General features: G+C 36.9%; 1 protein-coding gene and 1 pseudogene across 4 annotated transcripts in view; one reads left to right on the plus strand and one right to left on the minus strand.

The window, feature by feature from the left end:
* The window catches only part of SAMHD1 (SAM domain and HD domain 1), a 59,184-nt gene that overhangs the window by 25,301 nt on the left and 16,218 nt on the right, over positions 1–17,665 (minus strand). For 3 of the 4 annotated variants that reach the window (XR_550672.1, XM_008575366.1, XM_008575385.1), the window contains exons 5-11: positions 13,022–13,137; positions 9,618–9,688; positions 4,945–5,100; positions 3,610–3,710; positions 3,381–3,489; positions 2,655–2,746; positions 1,441–1,556 (exon numbers count right to left, since the gene is read on the minus strand). Coding sequence is in view for 3 of the 4 variants with exons in the window: in XM_008575366.1 (XP_008573588.1) it covers positions 1,441–1,556; positions 2,655–2,746; positions 3,381–3,489; positions 3,610–3,710; positions 4,945–5,100; positions 9,618–9,688; positions 13,022–13,137 (761 nt within the window). In the remaining variant the exon portion in view is untranslated. The remainder of the gene's footprint in view (positions 1–1,440; positions 1,557–2,654; positions 2,747–3,380; positions 3,490–3,609; positions 3,711–4,944; positions 5,101–9,617; positions 9,689–13,021; positions 13,138–17,665) is intronic. The other variant, XM_008575376.1, reaches the window with a different exon arrangement.
* Positions 10,348–11,500, plus strand: LOC103592569 (annotated as a pseudogene).

The raw sequence follows: 17,665 nt of genomic DNA on the forward strand, positions 1-17,665 counted from the left end.
AAATATTGATATACACAGTGTCCTCAGTATGCACAAAGACATTTAATATGAGGAATCACTATTTCACTTCTAAGTTTTGGCTTAGTTCTGTTTGGAAAATGACTAAAAAATTAAAAGTGTAATAGAGATTCTCAAAAAAAGAATTAAAAAACCACAAAAAAGCAAAAACCCCCACATGTAATAGGGATTCTCTATATTAATTGCCTACATGTATATACATATTTTTGACTGGTAAGGGGATCACAACCCTCGGCCTGGTGTTGTCTGCACTATGCTCAGCCAGTGAGCACACCGGCCATCCCTATATAGGATCCGAACCTGCGGCCTCAGCACCACCAGCGCCACACTCTCCCGAGTGAGCCACGGGGCCAGCCCTATGTGTATATTTTTAAAGAACAATATGTATATCTTTTGTAATTTAACTTAAAATTTTTTCTTGATTATATCTATTGAAATGTACTGTTAAATCTGTCAGGTTGAATAAAAATTTGGCCTTGTACATCCTTCCCCCCTTCATTTTTCTAGTAATTCATTTTTACAATATTTTACAGAAGTATCAAACTGTGAGGAGTTGGAAATTTTAAAATTGGTTCTTCAAAGATAGCTTGAGAAGAACTGGTTTAGATTTCATTCTGGCAGTGTGCTGCAAATGGAACCCAGCAACGATGGAACAGCAGTACCCTAGGCCATTCATTGGGCAGGAAGCTTCTGTAAAATGATTGACTTAGCTGTGGCTTAGGCCACTTGGCCTCTTGTTTTGCCCATTTTCAGAGCCTCCATCCTTTCCACTGATTCTGTAAGCTGTGTGATTGCTTTCTAATTTTATTTTTAGTTAAAAGAGTTTCATGATTTGCAACTAAGAACTCTGACTGGTACATTAATTTTTGGTCTGCTTCTTTTGCTTTACTGATTTTTATTTCTCAGTCTACACTTTCCCACACTAAAGACCCAGCTGCCACACCTTCACTTCTCTTCCTTCCTTCCTCCCTTAAGCTGAAGATTTTGTTTCTGCAGAGGTGTGGAGAGATGTTCCTGGCATCCTGTGCTTTGCAATGAAAATAATGTTAAAAGAGCAACTCAGTTTTTATGTATTAGTCTGGTATTAGTCCAGGTTTATTACAAATTAATAGTGAATATTGAGTACTTAAATGCCAAGTGTATACAAGGTGATATGCCTCGTTTAAGTATCACAACAAAACTATATGCTAGGTATCATTACCCCCAGTTTACAGATGAGGAAACTAAGGTTCTGAGAGGTAAAATTACTTTATCAAGGTCAGCTTGTTAGTATAAGGCAAAGATAAAACTCAAATCCAAAAATATATAATGACTTAGGAAGCTAAAATACACTTAAAAGTTTGGAAAATAACCCATTGCCAATCCAGAGACAGTTTATACTTTATCTGAGATGAATCATCTATGTTACCTTCTAGTTCTTACCTGTCAATTTAGTGAAGGCTTCCATGTCATCAATTGCTGTAGAAATGTGATACTTTTTTCCTTTAGCACCTGTAATCTCTATGTAGGGGTCTGCTTTGAGGAGAGCATCTGTAATCCTAAAGACCATTTTGTAAAAATTTATGCTTATGAGAAACTTTGAATATTTCTTTATGTCTTATTTAAGGAAATCTTTCTACACTAGGGAAATAAAATCTTGAGGTACATAAAATCTAAAGACAACTGTTTCTCGATCATACTAAATAAGTGCACAGTTACCTGTGAGCACAATGCTTACAGTGTTCCAGGCACTTTTGCAAGTCTTCAGATACATTATCTTATTTAATCTTTCTAATAATAAAATATGCATAATCAGCCCAATTTTACAGATGCAAAAATAAAGTAATTTTCACTTAACCAAGTTAGGAAGAAGTAGTACCAGGCTTTGAACCTACATCATTCTCCCTGAATTAAAAAAAAAACAAAACCTACTTTTACCAAATTTATTAATCATACAAAAAGGTAAATGTATTCTAACTAGTCTGCTCATGACAAATGATAGGCAAAAAATAGAAATGAAGATAAATTTCCTCAACACAAATGCAAAAATGAATGTAAGAAGTTTATAATAAATCAATGTAAAGCTATTTTAGAGATATGGAATTAAATTGACTCACACCCAATTTTAGATAACTCCTCATGGGGTCTTTGAGTCACATAGAAACTTGACTGCTTGGTTCTGACTGGATCAAGAAAAAGAGGTGAAATTCCTATCAGTTTTACTATTCCTACTAATTTTGATAAATATTTGACAGAATAAAGACAGACATTAAACTTATTTCTTATAATTAATTTTTGTCATTAATCTCAGTATCAATTTATTCATGCTCTACTTTCCATTATCTTGATGACTAATACCTGGTACACTAGTGCCTACCTGTACAGAAGTCCTGAGCCATTCCAGCACTGCCTCTTCATGTCTAGCCTAAGCCAGTTCTTTTTCACTTCCTCTACCCCCTTTATCCATTTTCTTCCTCTTTCTTCAACTAAGTTTACTTTATGCTAGATTTTGTTTAATTTGTTTATGAAAACCATTTTAGATTTATTCACTTAAAATTCACTTGAATTTATCCAGAAGTCTCAATTTGACCCAAGTATCATACTCCAGCAAAGCATCATGGAACATTTTATAAGGAAATAACAATCAGATTTCTTACATTGCATCAACAATATTGCCAACTTTGTGTTGATAAGCTCTACGGTGTAAACAGTTGCGTGTGTGGAACATGTCATACACATTTCCAACTTCCTGCAGGAAAACACGGAATAAATATGAATGTGAATCAGATTATGTTAACCTTGTTAATAGACAAGTATATCAGACAAGGAAAAGAGATGGTGGCAGACAAAAAAGACCATGTACAGGGGCTACTTCATTAAAACTCCTGAGCCTACTGAAAAATGGGGAGGCAGATTAGTAAATCTATTTATTGGTTTGCAACTTTCATTCTTAGTAAATTAAAATCTATTATGTGTTCTAACTCTGTGACAGGTTCTGTTTTAGGCATCTTAAATATATCTTTTAATCCTCCCAATAACTCTAGGAAATAGGTATTGTTCTTGTGTTCTTCGTTCTTGACAGAAAGACTGTCTATAGTACAATACTATAATACTCTTTAGTTACATGACTGTCATCTAGCAGGGACCTAATGATTTCAGTATTTTAAAACAATGCCTAGCACAAGATCCAATAAATGTTGATTTTCATTTTATTATTATTTAACAATGCAGTGGAAGTGAAGAGATCCTTAAGATACTTACAAATGCTAAGCATTAAGTAAAGAGATTGACAATTTACCAATTTTTCCAAATTATTGAATGGTTAATTCCAGACTCCAGACCAGGAACTACACTCTTGTTCTAATTTCCCCTACATAGCTTACCTTTTCTCTAGTACAAATATACTTTCTATTATCTACTTCACAGACACGGGCAAACTTAATAAAGCGGTCATAATCAAAATTATTTTGGATTCCAAGATGATGGCAGTCCCTAGAAAGATTCCAAAGCAGAGAGAGAAGATTTTTCAACACAGAAACTGTACCTTAAATACTACCACTAATTTTACATAAGGATTATTATACCACCTTTTCTGAAGGGTTCAGTGCATACCTGGCAAAATAATCCCATTTGTCTACATCAATGCCATTTCTTTTATTAGCCACTATTTCATAAAGGAAGCTTTTCTCTGTAGAACGTCCTTTATATGGCCACTGGAAGACAAAAAAATCCATTGAAAGTTTTAGGATAGGCACCAAATCTATTTATAAGCAAAGCAAAGCAAAGCAAAGCAATTGTATTAATCTGCAGGTAACAGATACAAGTGACTGGGAATATGAGATAAAATGGAAGGTTCTACTCTTTCCTTCTTACACTTGATTCCTAAACTGGTAGAAAGAAAAAATAAATGGTAAAACACAGGATATCCTATTAATATTAAACCTACTTGTGCCATTGAAAGGATCCTAACTCTGTAACACTTCCCATAACTAACAACTTTCTGGTTTTCCTGGTTTAAAAGTTTTTGTTTTTTTTTTTTTAAAAAAAAAACAAGACCTAATTTTCATTTTCATTTTATTTTTTTCTCATTAAGAAAAATTTTATTAAAAAAATTTTTTTATATGGTTTTTAAATTTTTTTATTATTTTATTTTATTTTATCAATATACGATGTAGCTGATTTTCGTGTCCCTTCACCGATTCCTCCCTCCCCCACTCCCTCTCCTCTCTCCCACCCATCAACATCATATCTGTTCACTTATTTTAACAAGTCAAGATCTAATTATAAAGTAATAAGAATGTTCCTTAAATGATAATGCTTGAATTCATGCATTAAAACAGTACTATCCTTCAAAGTAGACATATACCTAGTCTAAATGATATGCAGTGTTCAAAGCATTTTTAGAGCTCCAATTTTTTGAAAATAGGATATTTGTTGCAAAACCCACCTTTTTTAATCTTACATCTTACAAGTAGTTTTGTATATATTTGAGGTAAAAATCCTAAAAATCTCTGGGGAAAATTATTTTGCAATTTAATTTAAAAAATACAAAAGATGAAAAAGGAAATAAAACATTTCCCTGTGAACCGGTTCCACTTTTTTCTAAGCCTTCATATATCTAAGTATTTCAGATATGTTCATTTTAACAGATAAACAAGACATACACTTTTATATTTCCAAAGTTATTTTAAGGCTTCTATGTAAAATACTGCATACATAGTCATTAAAAAGGGATTTATATATATTTTTAATTTTGGAGTAACTTCTAAAGAATTCAGTTAAGAGGGAGAAAAAATATAAGCTTTTAATTTTTTGCATTAAACAGTAGAAATATATAACATATTTTATCGTTTAGCCTCTAAAATAGACAAATGTGTACCTCTGATGGAATCAAGAAAAGACTAGATGAAAAGTACCAATCAGTTCAAATTAAGTTTACAGACTTACCGAAGAATCTTTGATGTGTGAATCAAGTGGTCCTGCAATTAGTTCCTTGATAAAGCAAATATCTTCTTCAGGGATAAGACCATAGCGCTCCATGACAGCTCTGAGTCCATTAGAATTAACTAGGTACTCAAACATCTTAATTGAGCCCTGTTCATGCTAGGAAAAGTCAGTACAATATAGTGTGTTATAGACTCCAGCCCACTGGGGGCCATGATTATCAAAATTATTCTTGATTCCAGATAATTCTGAGATAAGTTTCTACTGCATGTTAATTATCTAGTTTCCAACTACAATTTTGCAGACATTTTTAAAAACCTGTCAAGGGCTGGCCCGTGGCTCACTCGGGAGAGTGTGGTGCTGATAACACCAAGGCCGTGGGTTCAGAACCCTACATAGGGATGGCCGGTTAGCTGACTGGGTGAGCATGGTGCTGACAACACCAAGTCAAGGGTTAAGATCCCCTTACCGGTCATCTTTAAAAATAAATAAATATAAATAAAAATTTTAAAACCTGTCCAATTTGTCAATATTTTACTTGTCTACCTTTTATAAACCATGTTCATTATTTCATAAATATATTTAATGCATTTTATGAGATATAACCATTTACAGCACATGAAAAAATATTACCAGGTCATACAGATAGAATTCCATTTTAATAAATATTGGTATAAAATTTAGTTCTATTTTTTCATCAGCCTTAGACTATGGGTAGTTAGAAGCTCTGTTAGTACTTCCATCTAGTGGTTGAAAGGGATAACTGCAAACTTGCCAGTAAAAACAGAAGTGTATCAGAGAAGTCAAGATCTGGGTTGAAATCCCAAATCACTCTCTGTTTGCTCATCTGTCTGTGCTCACTCATTCACAATCAATGTCAAGATCAAATAAACACTTGAAGACATCTGCCCTCTCCCAGGTCTTAACAAAAACTGACTCACAACGAAAAACAAAACTTAAATGGTCCTATAACTATTTTTAAAAATTGAATCAAGGTACATGTAAGTATAAAAATGAAAAATAGTAACTTTATAGTGGAGAAATTTGGCAGACACTATCTTAACCAGGTGAGCAATGTTAGCATCACCAGTAACGGCTCAAATAGATTTTATATGCCTGCTGATATGATACACCAACAAGAATACATCATTTCTGTGACATTCCGCCAAAAATGCATAGCCTGAATCTGTGAGGAAACATCAGACAAACTGAAACTCAAACTGAGGAGCATTCTACAAAATAGCTCATCTGCTCTTTAAAAAAACAGGCAAGGTCATGAAAATAAAGGCTTAAGAATTATTCCATATGAAAAGAAACTTAAAGAGAAATGGCAACTAAATGTATGTATTATCCTGGATCTTGGACCAGGGAAAAAAAGGTTTTCCCCCCATTTCTATAGGGACAATTGGTGAAATTTGAAAGAAAGTCTGTGAATTAGAAAATAGTACCACATCCATATTAATCTCCTGATTTTGATAATTGTACTGCAGGTATGTAGGAGAATATTGTTCTTAGGAAATATCTACTGAACTATTTAGGAACGAAAAGCTATATCTACAAATTACTTTCTTTCTTTTTTTTTTTGTCCTTTTTGAGACCGGCCGCACCGTGCTCAGCCAGTGAGCGCTGTGAGCGCACCGGTCATCCCTACATAGGATCCGAACCCGCGGCGGGAGCACCACCGCGCTCCCAGCGCTGCACCCTCCCAAGTGCGCCACGGGCTGGGCCCTACAAATTACTTTCTAATGGCTCAGAAAAATATTATATATGGAGAGAGAGCATGTTTAAAATCTAGATTAAAGATTTATAGGAATTCTTTGTACTATTTTTGAAATTTTTCTGTGTGACATTATATCAAAATTAAATGTTAAAAAAATTGAATCCATAGTATAAAAAGCATTCCCCTTAAAATTAATAATAATGTAAGGCTGACTTCTGTGATATCTTTTATTTAGCACTTTCCTGGAGATACAAGAAGCATGGAAAAGCAAAGAAGTAAAATAAAAAGTATAAGAGTTGAAAAAGAAGAAAAACACCTTACTTCTTGCAGATGCAGAGACTGATCTACATCAAAAACTCAAAAGAATCTACAAAGTTTTTAGAATAAATAGGGTTTAGCAAAATAGTACTTTCAAATAAATAAAAGCCAACTATTTGTGAATGTACTAGTGAAGAGAAAAATTTAAGTTTCAGAAAGATTGCATGGACAATAATAACTAAAATTATAAGAAAATCAAGAGTAAATATAACAAAAGATATGTAAGACTTTCATGGAGAAAATTATAAAATTCATAATGGAAGAGTAAAGGGCCAAAGATACTCCTATAAAAGAACAAGGTGTGAACAGTTGTCCTACCAACTATCAAAACTTATTAAAAGTAAAAATAATGAAGAAAGTGTAGAAAAGAATAGAATCCAGAAAGATTCATCATATATGGGAAGTTAATAAATGTTGGGGTTGATATTATAGATCAGTGGGGGAAGGAAGAGCTACTCAAGAAACAATTGTCCATATTTTTAAATAATTAGATTTCTATCATACACACACAAAAAATAAGTTACACATGAGCTAAGAATTTAAATGTGAAAGGCAAAATATTTCAAGAAAAAGACTTGGTAATGGCTGAGTAGATCCCATTAGAGCAAAGCTGCTGTATAAAACTATAAACTCAGGAAAACTCCCTGATGAGAAAGATCAAAAGCAAGCTGATGTTAAATGAAGTCAACACTTGGGAGAGAAAGGTAATGGGCGATATTCCAGTTTTATGGCTTTCAGCCTGAGGGCAGGCCCCAAGGCAGCAAAACTGGTGAGAAACTATGCATTTCACTGTCTTGAAGACCCAGAGTAGTCAACAACATTTATAACTTTTATTTCTCAAAAGGCATCATTAAAAAATGAATTGGCAAGCCAGACACTGGTAAGACTATTCATAAAACATACATGTAACAATATATATAAAGGATTCCTACAAATCAATAATAAAAGAGCAAACAAATTTTTTAAATGGGTGAAATGTTGAAAGAGCTCTTCACAAAAGATATATCAATAACAAAGCACAAAATACAGAAATGGTATTCAACATACATTAGAGAATGCAAATTAAACCACAAATACTATCTGACACTCGTTAGAAGGGCTAATCTGAAAGACCAAGTGTTGGTGTGGCTGTGGAGCCACTGGAACTCTCATATGTTGCTGGTGGGAGAATAAAATGTTACAACCACATAGGAAAATTGGTAGTTTCTTATAAAGTTAAACATGCGTCTACTATACGACCCAACAATTCTACTCTTAGGCATTTACCTAAGAGAAGTCAAAACATATTTTCTACAAAAATCTTTTACAATAATGTACATAGCAATCTTATTCATAACAGCAAAATGCTGAAAATAACTCAAATTCCATCAAAAGGAGAAAGGATAAATTGACTTATTTATACACTGGAATACTCCCTCAGCAATAAAAAGTGATCAGCTACTAATGTATGCAACACAAACAAATCTCAAAACCACTAAATTGAGTTAATGAAGCAAGACATGAGTACTGACTATATGATTCCATTTATATCAACTCTAAGAACAGACAAAATTAATTCATGTTTCTAAAAATCAGAAGGTCAAGATGGGGGGAGGAGTGGGAAATGCCTGAAAAGGGGCACAAGGGAATTTTCCAGGAAGATGAAAATGTTTTATATTTTGACTTGCATAATGGTTATATGAATGTATATACTTGTCAAAACTCACTGAACTGTACACTTAAGACCTGTATGGGCCAGCCCGGTGGCGCACTGCTACAGTGCGCCGCTTGGGAGCGCAGTGGCGCTCCCGCCGAGGGTTCGGATCCCACATACAGACCGGTTCCCGCTCACTGGCTGAGCGAGGTGCGGGAGCAACACCGAGGGTTGCGATCCCGTTGCCGGTCCCGGTCCAGTACGGGCGCAACACTGAGGGTTGCGATCCATTGCCGGACACGAAAAAAGACAAAAAGGAAAAAAAAAAAAAAAGACCTGTACAATTTATTGTATATAAATTATTCATGAAATAAAGAAAGAAAAGAGAGAGAAAATAGTAGTTGACATATAAGAAGCTTTCAATATATATTAATATCCTTTTCTACTCCACGTTCCAGAAATAAAGTGCAGTAAAAACTGGTTGGCCAACCTAACTTTACTTCTCAAAAACTGATTCCAAAAATATTGGTTAACCAGCTGCAAATGCCTAATTATTAAGTCGTTCATTTAATATATATGATGAAACCTGGCTGGTAACAGTTGTTTCCTGATCATATCAAATGAGTCAAAACCAGAGCTGGCCTTTTATTTTTATTTTACAGTAGTGTGATGGAGGAGAAAGAACATGAAATTGGCTAGGTTTCTATTGCTGCTTTGTGATTTTTGGCACATCAGTACACCTCCCTGAGCTTCAAGTTCCTTTACTTGTTAAAAAGGGAGATAACGATTCCTTCCTTATAGATGACTGTGAGTATCTAATAAAAAAAAAAAATATATATATATATACACACACACACACACACGCACATGCACAAATGAAAGCACCCTGAAAACTGTAATGAGGAAGTATGTACTGTAACACAGCAGTGAAACCAAACAGATAATTTAACTAAATTATCTGCCTGAATAGTCTTTCTTTTGACTACTGAATATATGAATACATACCTTCCATTTGATCTCTGGGCGAGCAAGTGGAATAAATCTTCCATCAAACATATGAGAAAATGGCCCGTGACCTTAAAAACAAAAGCAGCCTTAGGATAGGAAAAGTGTTTGTAAATTGGTAAAAACTGAATTCTTTTTTTTTTTTTTTTTTGTTTTTTTCCGTGTCCGGCAACGGATCGCAACCCTCAGTGTTGCCCCCGTACCAGACCGGGGACCGGCAACGGGATTGCAACCCTGGGCGCTGCTCCCCCGCCTCGCTCAGCCAGTGAGCGGGAACCGGTCTGCATGTGGGATCCGAACCCTCGGGCGGGAGCGCCGCCGCGCTTCCCAAGCGGCGCACTATCCAGTGCGCCACCGGGCCGGCCCAAAACTGAATTCTTTAATCTTTTTAGTTTAACTTATATATCAATAGAGATTAATAATCTATAAATACATCACAAAGGGACAAATCCTTCCTATTTTCTAAAGCAAGAGAACAGGAAGCAGAACCATATAGGAAAGTAAGCTCCCCATAGAAAGGTCTCTAACCACCAGAGCTTATGTAAATCTCATGCAAAGGACAGTTTTGTGAAACTAAAAGGAATGTTAATGCCAAAAACTTTTGGAATCTTCAGACTGAATATTTATGGATTAAAATAGCAGTTTAGCCTTGCAGATCCTGTGCTGGAGGAGACGCACGCAGTAGACATTATCTCCCTCTCAGGATTATTATTCAGCGCTCTGCAGAGCCCTCTCCTCCTGTGCACAATGGCAACTCTTAAAGAAAAACTCGTTGCACCAGTTGCAGAAGAGGAAGCAACGGTCCCAAATAATAAGATCACTGTAGTGGGTGTTGGACAAGTTGGCATGGCATGTGCTATCAGCATTCTGGGAAAGTCTCTGGCTGATGAACTTGCTCTTGTGGATGTTTTGGAAGATAAGCTCAAAGGAGAAATGATGGATCTGTAGCATGGGAGCTTATTTCTTCAGACACCTAAAATTGTAGTGGATAAAGATTACTCTGTGACCGTCAATTCTAAGATTGTGGTGGTAACTGTGGAAGTCCGTCAGCAAGAGGGGGAGAGTCGTCCCAATCTGGTGCAGAGAAATCATAATTGTGGTGTCCAACCCAGTGGACACCCTTACATAAGTTACCTGGAAACTAAGTGTATTACCCAAGCACCAAGTGATTGGAAGTGGGTGTAATCTGGATTCTGCTAGATTTTGCTATTTTATGGCTGAAGAACTTGGCATTCACCCGAGCAGCTGTCATGGATGGATTTTGGGAGAACGTGGCGACTCCAGTGTGGCTGTATAGAGTGCAGTGAACGTTGCAGGTGCTTCTCTCCAGGAACTGAATCCAGAAATGGGAATGGACAATGACAGTGAAAACTGGAAGGAAGTACATAAAATGGTGGCTGAAAGTGCCTATGAAGTCATTAAGCTAAAAGGATACACCAACTGGGCCACTGGATTAAGTGTGGCTAATCTCATTGAATCCTTGTTGAAAAATCTATCCAGGATTCATCAAGTCAACAGTGGTGAAGGGGATGTATGGCATTGAGAATGAAGTCTTCCTGAGCCTTCCATGTATACTCAATGCTCAGGGATTAACCAGTGTTATCAACCAGAAGCTGAAGGATGGTGATGTTGCTCAGCTCAAGAGAAGTGCAGATACCCTGGGGGACATTCAGAAGGACCTGAAAGACCTGTGACTACTGAGTTCTAGGCTGGTAGAAATTTAAAAACTACAATGTGATTAACTGTGAGCCTTTAGTTTTCGTACATGGATCACAGTTTGCTTTTATTTTTGCTAATATGTGAATTCGGGCTCACAGAATTAAAACCCATGCTTGGTTTAATGCTTGCAATAGGAGCCCTTAATCAAATAAAATTAACTATTGCAGTGTGCTTCTAAAAAAAAAGAAATAGCAGTTTAAAACAATCCACTGGGGTATAAGAAGAAAATCTTAGAACTTTATTTTATTACTCTCAACCTTAAAAGCATCTACCTTTATGTAAATTTGATAATGTACATAGTATAGTTTATAACAAATATACACATATTAGGGCTGTATCTTGGCATTTTTGCTGGTGACGTGGACAATCAAAAGTGGACATCACTAGTTTCTTATTCATAAGTGATTTTCAAGTTCTACAACATTTAAGGGCCGGCCCGTGGCTCACTCGGGAGAGTGTGGTGCTGATAACACCAAGGCCACGGGTTCGGATCCCTATATAGGGATGTCCGGTTGGCTTACTTGGGAGAGCATGGTGCTAACAACACCAGGTCAATGGTTAAGATCCCCTTACCAGTCTTTTTTTTTTTTTAAAGTTCTACTACATTTAATAATTTGAAAGTTTGTTGAGCCAACTCTGATGTCAGAATTTCTGTAGTGGAGAGGGAACCCACTTGGACAAGCCCTGGGCCTTACTCCCATGTCAGTCTGTATGTAAAGGCTTATTACTGCAGTGCTCAGTCTCCGGGGGACTGGCAAAGGCTTTCCAATGATTGTCTCTCAAAATACCAAGAATCTGTTAAATTTATAATCTAAGGGGTGATGTTGGTCCTACTGAAATCTCCAGGGGGAGATAAAGTGAGCACCCGCATCCCCTGTAAGTATCTGGTTGCCCTGAGGGCAATACACAGACTCTCAGGGTCCTTGAATATTTAAGAATAAACTACAAGGATCCTGGTAAAAACTCTGCTGATTAAAGAGGCCAGGGACAGTCCCTTTTCTCTTTTTTTTGTCAAAGGAAAAGAATGATATTCTTCTACTTGGATTTAAGTGGCCCAAGACCTTACATGGGCCAGGGAAGAAAAGAAGTTCTCTAAATCTTTTAATATACTAGGGCAGGTTAGGTATTCTAGGTACAAGAAAAATGAATTTGACAAAGTAACTGAAGGAAAAATGGCTATTTTATTCACAAGAAAGATAAAAGAAAAATCAAATTCACATCACCCTAAACAGAGTAGTAAGGAAATCTCACCATCAGAAAGCCCTTTCATATAACTTGGAGCAAAGATGTTTAACATGGGAAATTCACTGAAAGACTACCAGAAAATGAAATAATAATGCTTTAGGCTTATGAATCATTCTAGGAAGAAGCAATGGTATATTTATATTAATGTCAAGCGAAGAATTAAAACACAACTTCCATATTTCTCTTGATCTGATTTTTAAATTTCTTTTTTTTTTTTTGACTGGTAAGGGGATCGCAACCCTTGGCACGGTGTGGTCTGTACCATGTTCAGCCAGTGAGGGCACCGGCCATCCCTATATAGGATCCAAACCCGCGGCCTCAGCTGTACCAGCACCACACTCTCCCAAGTTAGCCACGGGGCCAGCCCTGATTTTTAAATTTCAAGGAGGTAACATATGGTATGATCTTATATAACAACTTTGGGTCTTTGTACAGCTTACCGAGATCATGACAAAGCCCAGCAATCTGAACACAGAGCATATCTCGTTCAGTTATCTGCAACTCTGGTTGTTTTTCACACAGTGAGCGAACTAGACATCCTGCTAGATATCCTACCCTGCAGAGCAAAAAACAAAAAGTCACTCTTCTGTTTGAAAGATGAGTATACTTCTGGTCCTTAAGTACATCAACATGTTTTCTTGAACATTCTAATATATCTCTTAGGCAACTTTACAGAATAGTCTATGTCAGAACTAGGCAGAAACACACACAAACAGAATCCCCAAAGCAGAACTTCTTTCTCATTACTTATCAATAGGGAAATGCCAATCAAAACCACAATGAGATGCCACCTCACACCCATTAGGATGGCTACTATCAAAAAAACAGAAAATAAGGGCCGGCTCGTGGCTCACTTGGGAGAATGTGGTGCTGATAGCACCAAGGCCACGGGTTTGGGTCCCTATATAGCGATGGCTGGTTAGCTCACTTGGGAGAGCGTGGAGCTGACAACATCAAGTCAAGGGTTAAGATCCCCTTACCGGTCATCTTTAAAAAAAACAACAACAAACAAAAAAACCCCCAGAAAATAACAAGTGATGGCCAGGATATGAAGAAAACAGAACTCTTATGCTCTACTAGGAATGTATAATGGTGCTGCTGTGGAAAACAGTATGGCGGTTGCCCCCCAAATAAAAAACAGGATTACCATCTGATCCAGCAATTCCACTTCTGGGTATATACCCCAAAGAACTGAAAGTATGGTCTTGAGATATTTGTACACCCATGTTCATAGCAGCATTATTCACAACAGCCAAGAGGTGGAAGCAACCCAAGTATGTCTATTGACAAATGAAAGGGTAAACTAAATGTGGTACATCCTTAAAAAGGAAGGAAATTCTGACACATGCTACAACATGGATGAACCTTGAAGACATTACGCTAAGTGAAATAAGCCAGTTACAAAAAGACAAATGTACAATTTCACTAAGATGAGGTACCTAGAGTAGTTAAATTCATAGAAACAGAAAGTAAAATTGTAGTCACTACTAGGGGTTGAGGGAAGAGGAAATTGGGGAGTGTTCAATAGGTATATACAGTTTAAATTTTACAAGATGAAGAATTCTGATGATTGGTTGCACAACAATGTGAACGTATTTAACATTACTGAACTGTACACTTAAAAATAGTTAAGATAAATTTTATGTTTTGTGTATTTTATGTTTTATCACATCTTTCAAAAAAGCAGGAATCTCTGGCTTTGTAACATTTACAACATAGATTGAAGATAAAGTGCCTAACAAATGTTAAATGCATCTGCAGCAGTTCCTCTGTAATTCCTAAATGAATACAGTATCTTTCTTCTCATTTGAGTTCTCTGCTCAAATTCCACCTATTATATAGACTCTTCTGACTTCCCCCAATCCTCCTTAATCAGATATAGCTGTTCTTTTAATTTTCATAGTATTTCATTTATATCTTTTAGTATACCCATATAGATGACCTCTGTGCGTTGTTCATTTTGTATTATGGCTTCTTATCCCTCCTCTTAAAGAAAGTATACACCTTGATGACTTTTCATAAAGCAAACACACTCATGTCACTGACATACGGAGGAGACAGGAGGCACCCAGCACTACAAAATCTCCTTCGTGCCCTTTCCCAGTCTGTACCTTATCCATATCCAGACTTGTATAAGCATCAATTAGCTTTGCATGGTTTTGTACTTTGTATAATGGGTCTGTATAGTATGTACTTGTGTCTAGCTTTTATTCAGTGCTATGTCTGTGAGATTCATCCATGCTGCTGAGTTTACTATAGGCTCCTTTTCATTATTGTGTACTGTTATAATGAATAACTATACTACAATTCTTTTCACTACTGATGAACATTTTTATTTCTAGTGTTGAAGTATTACAAATAATATTGCTATTTACGGGCTGGCCCGGTGGCGCACTGCTACAGTGCGCCGCTTGGGAGCGCGGTGGTGCTCCCGCCGAGGGTTCGGATCCCACATACAGACTGGTTCCCGCTCACTGGCTGAGTGAGGTGTGGGAGCAACACCGAGGGTTGCGATCCCGTTGCCGGTCCCGGTCCGGTACGGGCGTGACACTGAGGGTTGCGATCCATTGCCGGACACGGAAAAAGACAAAAAGAAAAAAATATATTGCTATTTACATTCTTTTACATGTTGTGTATAAACTTAGGAGTGGAACTGTTGGGCTATGGGGCATACGTTCAGTTTACAAGTTGTTTTCCCTTAGTTTATTTTTGAAAATAAGAAACCTACAACAAATAGCAAGAATACTAAAATGAGTATCGCATACTGTACATTTACCTAGATTCATCAATTGCTAGACTTTTGCCAATTTCTTTTATGTCTATATATACCTTTTCTTCCTGAATCATCTGAGAGTTGGTTGTGGACATCATGATAGTTTACCCCAAAGAGCATCTCTTAAGAACTAGGACATTCTTCTACAAACACAATGATCACACTCAAAGTTTAATTCTCATAGAACAGTATTATCTTATATAGTCCATATTTAAATACCAACTGTCCCAGTAATGTCCTTTATGACTTTTTCTTTTTCCTTTTTGTCTTTTTTCGTGACCGGCAACGGGATCGCAACCCTCAGTGTCGCGCCTGCACTGTGCTCAACCAGTGAGCGGACCGGTCTCTATATGGGATCCGAACCCTCGGCGGGAGCGCCGCCGTGCTCCCAAGTGCCGCACTCTACCGAGTGCGCCACTGGGCCGGCCCAATGTCCTTTATAACTTTAAAAATAATTTGGATATAGGGTTCAATCCAGGATCATGTATGGCATTTATTTTTATGTCCCTTAGATTCTGCTCATCTAGAATTCCCTAGCCTAGTTTTGTCTTTTTTTTTTTTTTGTCCTTTTTGAGACCGGCCGCACCGTGCTCAGTCAGTGCCACACTCTCCCAAGTGCGCCATGGGCTCGGCCCGGCCCCTAGTTTTGTCTTTTATTACATTGATATTTTTGAAGAGCTCAGGCCAGTCGTTGTGCAGAAAAGTCCTTCCATTTGGATTTGTCTGAGTGCTGCTCATGAGCAGAGTCAAGGTGAGCACTCCACAGGTATTGCTGTGTCTTCCTCGGCACCTTGCCAGAGCCCATAGATTGGGTTGTTCCACTGGTTAAGATGGTCCTGGCCAGACTTCTCTGTTGTAAAGGTAATCTTTTCCCTTTTAATTAACAAAAGTAGTCTCTGGGGTCACACTTTGAAATTGTGAATATCCAGTGCCCCAAAATACATACATACATATATAATTTAATATATATTTTTCATTGAGGTGATATTTACATAACATAAAATTAGCCATTTTAAAGTTCAGCACCATTTAGTGTGTTCACAATGCTGTCCAGTCACCACTCCTCTCAAGTTTCAAAACATTTTCATCTGCTTCCCATTCCCCGCTCTCCCTAGCCCCTGGCACCTCCAATCTCGGTTCAGTCTCAGTGGATTTACCTATGTTGAATATTTCATATAAATGGAATAATACAATATGTGACCTTTGAATCTGGCTTCTTTCACTTAGCATCATGTTTTCAAGGTTCATCACGTTATGGCATGTGTCATTACATCATTCCTTTTTAGGGAAGAATAATATTCCATTGTGTATATACCACAATTTGTTTATCCATTCATCCACTGATGGATATTTGGTCTGTTTCCACTATTTTGGCTATTGTGAATGACCTAATTTTTTTTACCCAATAGTTTTAGCATCCATAGATTCTTGCCTGAATCAGTTATTACTATGATGATTATAAAATGAAGATTTTATATTTTTGTCTTTTCTTCTACATGTATTAGATGGAATTCTCCCGTGAAGACAACTTTTTAAGAGAGTGTGTGAATGTGTTTACAGTATTAATTTCAGTATGATCTTAGGGGTCCTTTTTTTATTCAGTACAGACAATCCACTCATTATTATTCATTATTATGCTCCTATTGTACCACAATTGCCAAGTGAGATTCTCAAGCTGATCCCTGTTTCCTTTTACATGTCCCCATCAGTGCTGTAAGTCAGTGGTATTCTTGGGTGGTTTGGATATATAACAATTGTTTATCAACATGCTCATAATTGCTGTGATTGAAATTTTAGGTTTCTGTGATCTATTTCTTTGTAACAAACTATTCCTTTTTCTTGTTCCTGTATATTTCTTTGATACCTGTCCCTCTCCCTTTTTCTTTATTTTTACTTCTAAATTTTATGTGCTCTCAGAACCTAAATTATCAAACTTAAAATGATATCCAGGTTAAGGGTTACTAGGTGTGAGCTGCTGCCCTGGAGTGGAGATGGGAGCTAGGCTTGGGGCACCCTGTTGGGGTTTGGGAGGAGATTGTAGTAAACATCCCAGAAGCTTACCAGGTTTTGATAGTTGAGGCCATGAACCAAGTTTTCCTATATGGAGCTATTTTTGAGCTAAATAAAGTAAGCCTTTTTGGGAAACTGAAAAAATTAAAGTAATACTTCAGAGTAATAAGAATTTGAGGTGAAATTCCCTATCCTTTTCTCCCATAGCTGTACAGTTGTGGATCACTCTGCCTGGAAAAAAAAAATCTTTGGATCCCTTTACCAGCCAGCAGCACCCCCCCCCCCCCCCCCCCCCCCCCCA

The sequence above is a fragment of the Galeopterus variegatus genome, unplaced genomic scaffold, assembly GCF_000696425.1.
Source record: "Galeopterus variegatus unplaced genomic scaffold, G_variegatus-3.0.2 Scaffold59, whole genome shotgun sequence".
Classification (NCBI taxonomy): Eukaryota; Metazoa; Chordata; class Mammalia; order Dermoptera; family Cynocephalidae; genus Galeopterus; species Galeopterus variegatus.